Source organism: Uloborus diversus, chromosome 2 (assembly GCF_026930045.1).
Source record: "Uloborus diversus isolate 005 chromosome 2, Udiv.v.3.1, whole genome shotgun sequence".
NCBI classification, from domain to species: Eukaryota; Metazoa; Arthropoda; class Arachnida; order Araneae; family Uloboridae; genus Uloborus; species Uloborus diversus.
The window spans coordinates 198,249,642-198,260,956 of record NC_072732.1 but is presented as its reverse complement, the minus strand read 5'-3'; the positions used below and the strand labels follow the sequence as shown (position 1 = coordinate 198,260,956).

General features: G+C 28.6%; 1 protein-coding gene across 1 annotated transcript in view; it reads right to left on the bottom strand.

Annotated features, from left to right (window-relative positions):
• Positions 1–65: 65 nt before the first annotated feature.
• LOC129216239 (sorting nexin-27-like) overlaps positions 66–11,315 on the bottom strand; it is a 32,329-nt gene continuing 21,079 nt past the window's right edge. Inside the window, exons 9-13 of the mRNA XM_054850437.1 lie at positions 9,263–9,352; positions 8,085–8,234; positions 6,684–6,812; positions 4,169–4,232; positions 66–3,635 (exon numbers count right to left, since the gene is read on the bottom strand). Of these exons, the coding sequence (XP_054706412.1) occupies positions 3,628–3,635; positions 4,169–4,232; positions 6,684–6,812; positions 8,085–8,234; positions 9,263–9,352 (441 nt within the window). The 3' untranslated portion in view covers positions 66–3,627. The remainder of the gene's footprint in view (positions 3,636–4,168; positions 4,233–6,683; positions 6,813–8,084; positions 8,235–9,262; positions 9,353–11,315) is intronic.

The following is an 11,315-nucleotide window of genomic DNA, read 5'->3' as shown; positions in this document are numbered from 1 at the left end:
CAAAGATGTGATTTAAACCTACTTCTGAAAATGCTAAGAAAATGTTCAACAATAAAGTGATAACATTTAATTCTAACAAATGTTCGGAGATGTTTATATACATAACATTTGATTAATCATAGCTTGTGGAAAGCATAAATATAAATATTTCAAAATTTGCACACAACTGAAACATTATTATATGATATGTTATGCTTTACAATATTTATTTTGAAAAAATGTACAAATTGATAACTACATATATATATTAAAAGAAATACAAACATTTTATTAGATTTGTTAATTACAATAATTAAACATGTTAAAGAAAAATATTCTTTAAGAGTAGAAACTTAAAATATATTTTTTTTAATTTCATTGTTTGTCTTCAATAGTCTAGCTCTACTCCTAGTTATTCAAGCATACCACAACATTTACAAATAGCTTGCTGACATAGTTGTTACATGAATTAAAGTTTTTAACTGGGAATAAATATGTATGTGTGTATATTTTTTTATAAAATAAAATTCTACAACCGAAAAAAATAACTCTAAGGATAAAAATTGTTCAATGGCAAATTTGCTTGAATTTGTTATTCTTAATAGGCACTTTACAACTTCACACAGCATAGCTAAGCAGTATAAACACTGCATTTTGTTAACTTATTTTAAATAGTGCAAAATTAATTTTTAAAATGATAAAATACATTTCATAAAACTATAGTTCAAAGCTTGCAATATAGCATAAAACAAAATAATAGTAATGAGAAAAAAAGCTCTCCCTATTTTATTGAATTGATGAAACTAGTAATCACAAAGTGAAGGGATAAAATATAGAAAATAGTATCAGTTACTTAGTTTGTAAATTTTAAAAATACAAAAGGTTCAATCCTTCAACCAAAAAAAAAAAAAAAAAACCCTCCCCCTAAAAAAGGGAAAATCTATATATCTAATGCAGCAGACTATAGAAAAAAGACCATGAAAAAAAAAAGCGGGAAAACACATTAAAAGCATATTAGTACGAAAAGCAAGAAAGCATTGTTTTTATACTACTTTTACAAAAATTTGTGACCCTCTTCCAATCAAAAACCATACTTCTAACAACTAATACAAAAAAGAAATAAAATTTATGCTTACATTTCTTTAAGAATAGGAAAAATATATATACAATTTAAATATTTGCATCATTTATATTACATTGTATTTCTGCCATTAAAAAAAAAGCAGTAAGTGAATTGCAACGATGAAATATTTAAAATTCTGAGCAAATTCTCAACAGCTCAATATGTACACAATTACTTATTTTACTTATTTAAAATCTTACTAAAGCTCAAGGATATCAAATACATAAATGAAAGACTCGAAGCACTAATCAACTTCAAACATTGGAGGTGATTACGTTTAGAAAACAGATAAAAGATCGAAGTCTCTTTTGTGTATAAGGCTAAACACAAAAATAGTTTGCATGGGCCAAAACATTTAAAAACACATAACACAAAGAAATGGCACAACTCCCTTTCAAACGGAAAGCATTTTTTCCTTTTTTTGCAAATACGACAAGTACATTTAGCTAATCTATCTCAGCTAATCTCAAAAAATAGTAAATCATTGTCAGGATAATCCAAGCAAATAAGTAAGGAAATATAATCACAACATTGACTTGCATAAAGCAAATAACTGATAAGGTATGCATGCACACTTAATGTTGCAGTAGTGTGAAAATAATTTTGTACATTTCATAAAAAATGAGTATAAGTAAAATAGTTGTTTTTTCGGTAGCAGAAACAGCGTGAGCCTGCGACATTCATTGCAGATTCTCCGGAAAAATCTGCAAACTATTTCATAGTTGAGTGAGGGAAAAATACTAAAGTTTTTAAAGAAAATGGGCATTTCAGGTAATGAAGATTTTGATTTGTACCAGATTTTCAGGGATATATTCTAGAAGTAACATGTACTTGTGTTAGCGTCTTACTTTTAAGCATTTATCAGAACTGATTTAGATTTCATAACTTTTCCAATGTGAGTTATCTTGCAGAGTAATTTTTCATTTGCGTCGCAAACTGCTGAAAAAATAATTCTGCCACCAGGGTTGTTTCAAAAGAAATTACTCTAACAAATTAGCATTTTTTCCTTTAAAATGCTACAAAGTTTGCACAGAATGCTGCTTAAACAACACATCAGTGTTATAAAGTATTAATATAGTTTATATTTTGAGATTACACTTTTTTTTTTGGTAACATAAAGAGAAATTAACAATTGATTAGTCATATCTTGGAAGCTGATTTAATCAAAGATAACTACTGTTTCCAAACACTTTTCAGAACTCATAATTTAAAATTTTGTCAAAGCACTGTCAATAAAATTAATGCTATAAAATAACAAAGATATATTTTTAAATATAGTTAAATAATAATTAAGAAATCACATCATAATATTCCTTAAATACTTTGTCATTACATGAAAAATCTTGAATGCAAATTTTCAATTGAAGAAAATAAATTACAATAAATGGGCAAAATCACAAAGTATTTTCTATAAATTAATCTAAAATATATTACATATGTATCAAGTATATACACGTTTTTGCAAGTCATTTATTTACAGCAGAAAATATTAACAAAACAGACATAATTATATACAGGCATTATAATTTATGTAAACAAAGTTTTTAAAATAATTGTATGTTTATACTACAATACTTGGCATGTAGGAACTCGCTTAATATAGTTTATATATTGCTGTTCAGATATTAATGATTATGTTTCAGCTTACACGCCTCGAATTTGTATAAACCAGAACGTAAAAAGAGAAAGCAATTAATATATCATATATTTATTTATTTATTATTAACAAGATGCATTCATTAGTAATGCATTTAGAAAAATTGCTATGCTTTATTTGTTAGATACTATCATATTTTGTACAAAATATGGACTTCAATATTGAAAAAGATGCAGGTTGGAATAGTCCTGGAATTTTTTAAAATCCTGCCCATTCAAAACAACTATCATCACACAATTTTTCATTTCAAGCACAAAATCCTCATGTTTTAATTACTTATCTAAAATGGTTTACTACGTTGGTAGAAAACATTCTTTTTGTACATCATGAAATTGTGATTATTTCCCAAATTAGTGATAACTATTAAATCCTTAAGCTTACCAAAATTTAAGTAAAAAAAAGAAAGTATGACTTTTTTAAATTTAAATTTAAATGCTGATGAAATAATAAGTCATGATAAATTTTACTATCTTTCAGGAGAAAAAAATTTTAAAAATATTCTTCAGGTTTTGAACTCTGAATGAAAAATCTAACAGCAGCTTAGTTAAAATATTTTTAAAAAGTTAGTTACAGAAAATATGACGTTCTTCATTTCACAATAATTCAAATACACCACATGATAGCTAACACTCTATTAAAATCATTAACGCTTTTCACCTGAAACAATAAAGTTGAATTCATAATGCAAACATATACAGGTTATACATAGTGGGAAATCTTTATGAAATGTACATAGATCCAATTCTGATTCAGAACACTTGGAATTATATAATAGGTCTTGTTGGTCACCAGTCAGATGAAAAAATGATGACAATGAACAGTGACTTTACTTGAAATAATTTGAAAAATAGAACTCCAACTATAAGAATTAGTCACCTAGAAAAGAAAAGAAAAATGCTATTTTAGACAGCATTTTCTTTATCGAAAAAAAAAATAAAATTTCTCCTATATATACCAGTTTTTAAATCTACAAATCAAATGTATAAAACCACATAGCAAAATATCACGTCAATAAGCAATGTTTTATGCACAAAGTTTTCCTTGGTACTAAATTATCATTGAAATATGTTTCTGCATTTTAATCATCATAGTAACTAATGCATCCATCACATGCTTCATGAACGTGAAAACATGCTGAAAGACATCTCACGATAGGTGAGAATATCTTAAATAATTCAAAATATTAATTTAGATGCTATTTTCCATTTTAAAGATCTAGCACAAAAGCTAAAGTTCATATAAGCTTCCATGCTGCACAGATGCTTAACAGGAACAAAGAATTAATTCTTTTTATCCATTAACACTTACATAAAAACGGTAGCATTGAAATTCATTAAAGAATCTAAGCATTTAACTTTGGCATTTAAACTTGCTGATTTCTACATAAAATTTTAACATTAACTACATACCATTTTGTTCATTCCATTTTCGTTCTTCTTGTATCCTCACAAAACAGTCATAGAGAAAAACATACTAAAAAGTTGAAAAAAAAAGAGAGAATTACTTAAGAATATTTGCAGAAAAATAAAAAAACGATAGGGTCTTAATGTAACATCCAAAGCAAATATTTCATTTTTATAAATTTCAAAAAGTAAATACATGTTATGATTGACAAATGCATGACAATAAAATTGCATTTTGATAAACAGGTTACTTTTGTCTAAAATATCTTTAAAAATAAAAAACCATCCCCATAAACAAGAATGAATAACAATAATTTTTTTTTCAAGTGAAAAATTAGGATCATATAAAAACTTTCTTAATTTGCAGAATGTATGGTGCAAAAGTAGTCAAACTAAAGTAACACTTTACAGAATTGAATGAGCTATTGAGTTTAGAAGAAATCAGTACCCAATAGAACCCTCACCCAGGACGGGACACTTCAGGTTGATGAAGATACATAAAGATGAGACAAGGATGTACTGTCACTGCAGAAATCGCCCTTACACATAACTAACCCCCGAACACCAGTTCAACTGTCCTGCTATCCTAGCGCAATTACAGCAAATAAGTGACGATTCCAGACTTATTCAAAGAAAATTGTCTTTGCATCATAAATGCTAGACCTTCAGTCCTATTTGATTTTTTTTTTTAAATCCATAACACGGAACCAACCAACCATTGAGGTTAGAAAACTTTAAAACAGCTAAATTAAATTTCATACATCCGTCATATTACTCAGAACTCAACACATATATTGTAAAATGTTAGCTATGTAACTACTTTTAAGTTGTTGAATTTTATTCAAATGTTTAATACTTTTTTGGAAGGAATACTATATAACTATCAAGGCGGTAATCAGACTTTTGGTTCGGGGAGGAACATACCAAACAAATTTGTTGAGAAAGCTTTACAATGAACAAAAAGCATAATTTAGAATAGTTTTGAAAATTTGCGGAAGGGGGGTTTGAACCCTATAAACGTCCCTTTTGTATGCGGCCCAGAAGACGATATACTGTAGATCACATGCATCAGAAGCACATGGTCATCTCAAACAAAGGGTTTAGCCTGTGATCGCATTTCTCGCGAAAAGCAAAAACGGCAATCTAAATTGAGAAAATTTAGACAAAATGTTTCAGCTAAAGCTTTTTATAGAATGTGATTCAATAAATAAATTAATAAATAAAGAAAAAAAAAGAACTTCCATAAAAATTGTGGTAAGCATTGCAAGGTTACAAGATCGAGTTTGCACAATTACTTAGAGGTAGAGCCAGATTTCTAGGCTTCTTAACACCTGTTGTAAGTAGAAGAAAGGTAAAAAGGAAGGGGGGGGGGGTGGAGGTTAAATTGTAAAAGGCTGTATCAGACTAGTGTGTTAACAATTCTTAAAGATATCATGGCTAAAATTAGCTTCTCATTGAAAACGGAGCTTGTTGGGGCATGCACAGAGGTCTGCAACATCATAAGCTCAATACCTTTTAACAAACTTTTACTTAAGTTGCTCTCTAAGAAAGTTGCTAAAAAGTTTTATTTATTTATTTTTAGTTTTCCTTTTCTTGCAAAAAACCTTTTGGACTCAGGCTAAATACTGCCCTAAGATTTCACACCAGCTACACAGAATATTTATTTTTCTGTTTCGAATTATAGGACAGCATTATCTGTTTGTCTATTTTATGTCAGAATCAAGTCCTGAACATGTATTATTTGAAAACTTACACAAAAGACTTTCATAAATAATGGAAACCTGGATACAAAATAGGATTAAAATACTAATGCGTAAAATTGCTTCTTGATTTTTTTTGCAAAAAACTTTTAGGGGAAAAAATTAAAAATAAAGCACCATATAAAAATAATTATGAATTTTTATTCAAACTGAGGCGCTTGTGAAATCTCTGTAAATTGCACAATTTTTTAAAAATGTCAATGTGATTTTTTAAAAATATTTCTTTTGCATACAGACTTCGAACAAAATCAAGCCATTACCAAAATAAAATAAGGAAAGGAGAAATAAAGGGGTGGTCAGAGTGGCATGAACAGATGAATACTTTTCGGCTTGAAAGGATTCAGACAGTTTATAAACTACAAGCACAGACTGAAAGAAAATTAATTTAGCTGAACGATTATGCTATCAGTGTGAAGTTAATCTTAGCTTCAATGAAATGATGCCAGTCTCTAGCTTGGTTACGGCTATACCAGACTGTTGAGCCCGAAACAATGGCAAGATTGCAGACTCTGGATGTCGTAACAAAGCTGTTGTTATATGCTTGTGTTCCTTGCCTTAGGGTTTGGGATTTTTACTTAGGTTAGTACGGTTAACTAAGTTTATCAGATTAAAAACTATTCTGAAACATACTTTCCATTGTGAAAGTGAGATTAAAGCTTCAAACGTTAAATAAATAAATAATAATAATAATAATAAAAACATGTAAAACATATAATACTTTTTAGATGGAATAAAATAGGGTTAATTAAGGAAGTACTTACATATGGAGTATATATCTTGACATTTCGAGCTTTTTTGTCAGGAGGTGCATATCGAAAACTAAAGGACATACCTTCATCCTCCAATTCCCATTCTTTCACAGTGTCCCAATTGAAATCAATTATTTGGGACTGAAAAAAATATTCAAATTTCAAAATTTCATTTAACATCATTTTGAAAAGTCTACATTACTACTAAACAATCACTGAATGAGCTGAAATATTTGATAAAGTAAATTCTGTTCCTGAAATCTGGTAAGTTGGACTTATTTTGGGATAAAGGAGTCCGAGCCGGTCATTTTTCCTCCATGTATAAATTTTTGCCAAAGCTACGAAGTCAGAGTCGAAGTCGTGGAGTCAAAGCCCGACTAATTTTCGGAAAAAGGAGTCCGAGTCAGGTGCCCCAAAACTCTTGAAGTCAGAGTCGGGAGTTGTTCGCCAAGAGTTATTTCCGACAAAAGTTGTTTGAAGTAAATCCGCCTTTAAGCTTGAAATCTATATTGACATCCAGTTTTTCTGTAGTTAAAGGATTTGAACTGTTCAAAATTGAATGGAAAATTGTTCAAATCAAAAAGATATTTTCTCTGCATGTTCTTCATCAAAAGCGTTTTCCAACAAAGTTTGTTTCAAACAAATTCGCCTCTATATAAGTTTAGAATTTATATTTGCCTTGAATTTTCCCGTAGGCACTAATGTTAAATTTTTTTGAACTGCTCAAAATTGAACAAAAAAATTGTTCAAATCAAAAAGTGAAATATCGGAATGATGTGTCCTTGCTGAGATCTTTCAAACAAAAAAGAAAAATTGTTCGAATCGGACTATTCACTCAAAATTTTGGGGACAGACAGACATTTGACCCCATCTCAATACCCTACTTTCCAATTTTTCGATATTTAATTACTTTTTAAATTTATTTTTGTCATTTTTTTTTGTTTCTCGCGATATTTTTAAGATGCATTAAGCCTTCTTTCATGCTTTTTCTTCTTTTTCTGACTTTTACTGGGAAAGTAGGCTAAAAACAAAACAAAAATAAATGATAAAATATGAGGGTATAGAACATAGGTATGAAAAAAAGAACAAATTTAATAAAATTAGTTTTTCTGACATAATAACAATTTTGTTTCTATTTCATTTAGTTTTTTTTTTCAGCCCATTCAATAATATTATTAAGTATCAGGGCCCACTACACATTATGTTTGGGATTTCAAACTTTCTTGCTAATTAATAAGATCAACCAAATTATCCTCTTTCTATTCATTACTTAATTTTTCAATATTTACCTGATAGGTTTTATTTTTTCTCAAACTTACTATGATAATGAAGAAATGACATTTATAAGTGCTGTGAGTACCATAATTCTATATTCACTCTAATAAATTTTAAAAAAATACATGAAATCAATACCTCTAAAGTTCCATCATCTTTGCATGCTTGTAATTTAAAATTTGTTAAGCCAACTGTAGCAACAACATGACCATCTTTCCTTGCATCGCAAGCACAATGAGGAAAAGAGATTTCTCCGTAGCCATCAAGCTGCCTTACCAATTTCAAATACTAATTAAAAGAAAAGATTTAAATAAAATTAACATTAAAATATTTTTCACACAATGACTTTACAAATATTAAAAATCTTTATGCACTCATCTGAACAGAAAATCATTACATCCTTTCAAAGTAGCTATCAATTTTGCTGAATGAAACCAACACAAACATAAGATATAAAAAGGGAATACTTTCATTGATGGAAAAGAAACACAGTGAAATCTTACACCGAACACCAATACAATTAAATATCCATTTCAGCCAAATGAATGTTCAGTTCCGATTTAATTTTCATTATGTCCCTTGAATCCTATTACAATGAAACAAATTGCAGTTTTTTCAAATTGGTTATAATGAGATTTCACTATGTTCCATGTTTACACAGATATTTTTTACTACTGATGAAACCACAATACTAGTTATACTACAACATAGATACCCAAGTATTGCTCAAATTAACCACAGATACCCAAGTATTGCTCAAATTAACCACAAAGCAAAAGGTAAAAAAATGCAAGCATTTTTATTAGTTAAAAACACAATGCTCTACTATTTCATAAAAAGATATCCATTTTTATAGCTATTGAAACAACAATGAAGTTGTCTTGATTCAAGCAATATTAACATGTATTTTATTAATGTTTTTCTCATTATAATTGATATCATGTATGTGCATCATATAAATATGAAACTATAGTATGTTTTGAGCATGAGCCAAATTAATTTTTAACTCAGATCTTTATACTACAAAAAATCTCTTAAAGGTATGAAACAAACAGACAATAAGTGCTACATGCATAAAAAAAAGTTATGATTCCTTCAAAAATAACAAGACAATCAAAATTTTCTGTTAAGAACATGCCTACTGTTTTCAAGCCCAACATTTATAATTTTTCAGAAGGGAAAAGGTATATTCAATGCATTTTATTGGGAAAAAAATATCAAAATACATGCAAAATGCATGTTTTTTAAAGTACGCCCAAATGACAAAACTGACTATTTTGTATAAATTTTGGAATTCAATTCATAAAAAAACTCACTTCTAATTTACGTGAAGAGTCTTGTAAAGCTTTCAACTCATATAACTTGTTCCCAGCTTTAACTTGGCCTTTGTTAACATCATCAATAGCCTGAAATATAACAAATCATAGTTTAGAAGTAATTCCATAAAAAATTATTAGTTGTGGACTTAAGTAAATATGAACTTTTGTGCAAGAGTGTACAGATTCTGGAATATTGCATACAAGGTTTTTCTCAGAAAATAACATTCCATTCATATATTTTATCTTTTTAATTTAGTTTTTGTCTGAATTTCCACTCCTTATGTTTGGCATCAATTTTTTTTTTTAAATTTCCAAATACATTAAAATTATAATACAGTACTATGCAAGCTGCTACAATACAAAATCAAATGTTTAAGTACAGGACATTTACAAACACAAAAAGTTGCTTTTGAGCAAAACATGAAATCCCTTTAAAAGCAAGTTTTCAATAAAAGAGATTTATTACGAAGAAGAATGATCAATACATTAATTATAAACTTTCTGTATCTGCACTCATATAATCATGAAGAAATATTTGCTTCACAAATAACTTGAGGGAGAGAGACAAGACAATCTATAATAAAAACATATCAATCAGATCTGATAAAAATATTCAAGTAGCAGAGCAAAGAGTTTTAGATTTTACAGCTGATCAGCACCCCCCCCCTATGGGAGGTCACTGTGGCCGCCCAAAAATGTTCTTATTTGATTCAGCCATTTTGGAGACACAATTGCAATATTTAAATGCCTGAACATCCCTTTTCATGTATGGATGCATACCTTTTTATCACTCGCTAAAACTTGGAAATCCATTGGTAAATTTAGAATTTTACCCCTCCAAAACTTTTAAGTTTCGACCATTCCTGCAGTTGATGATAGAAATTTAATACCACTATCTCCTCTTTCTTCTTTATAAAGTATCATTCAATAACAATACTTTAAATATTATTTGCAACTGGACAAGTTTTTAAAAGGTAAATCAATAGAAATTATATTATTTTAGGATGCAAAATATCTGTAAATTACAGTACATTTAGTTAACCAACAACCATAAATAGCATAACCATTTGTAACAAAAAAGATTTGTCACATTAATTTTTTGTTCCCTTTTCTCACATTCATTTGCTACAATTCCCCCCAATACAATATTTACAGGTGATTTATTAATTAGAGTTTTTTTATCTAACAGGTAAAAAGGATTCTTTGAGAAATGTATTAGGATTTTTTCAGAAAGTTTTTGCTTAACACTTATTATTGATGGGAATCTAAGTCATAAATTTTTGTGTTCAAGGTATCTTTTCACCATCTGTCTGATGGTTTGTTTGAAATAGCATTGGATTATTTTTTAAAGTTGAGGGAGCTCTTTTTGATTTGTAGTCTCAAAACCCCTGCAGTAGGAGTAGAGGATTTTCATTCAGTGTAATATTTAACTGGATATATCGAAGACAGAAATATACGGTTACGTAATTTGATTATTTGGTGTCTTCCAACACTAGAAATTTTACTGGACAATTTCGGTTTAGGGATTTAAGGGTGTTAGGATTGTAATGTCTGTCAAAGTTCTTTGTTGCAACTTGTTTAAAAAAAAAATCTACATCAGATCTACTGATTCTACTATTGGTTAAAATATCCAGACACACTTAACAGAGTTACATATCTTCTAATATTTTACCTGGTTACCTAATGGATTATCTGATTTTCCCTCATTCCACAGATTGCAGTCAAGAGTTTTAATAATTACTAGAGAAATATGCAATGTTCAACGTCTTTAAGGACATGCATATAAGTGCATAGCTTGGACTTCAAAAATACAGATAAGTGCATTTGTTTCTGTACTTGCTATGATTTTTATTTCATTTATAACTTAATTAACGAGCATTGATTAACCAAATTTAAATATTTAAAATCGAATTACTATAAAGGAAATGCAAAAAAATTTAAATTTAATAGTTTGTCTTATATTTTTGATAAATAATGTGTTATTTATAACAAAGCACTAGTCACAGATTATAGAGAAAATATTTTCCTTCATAGAATTTACACCAAGATG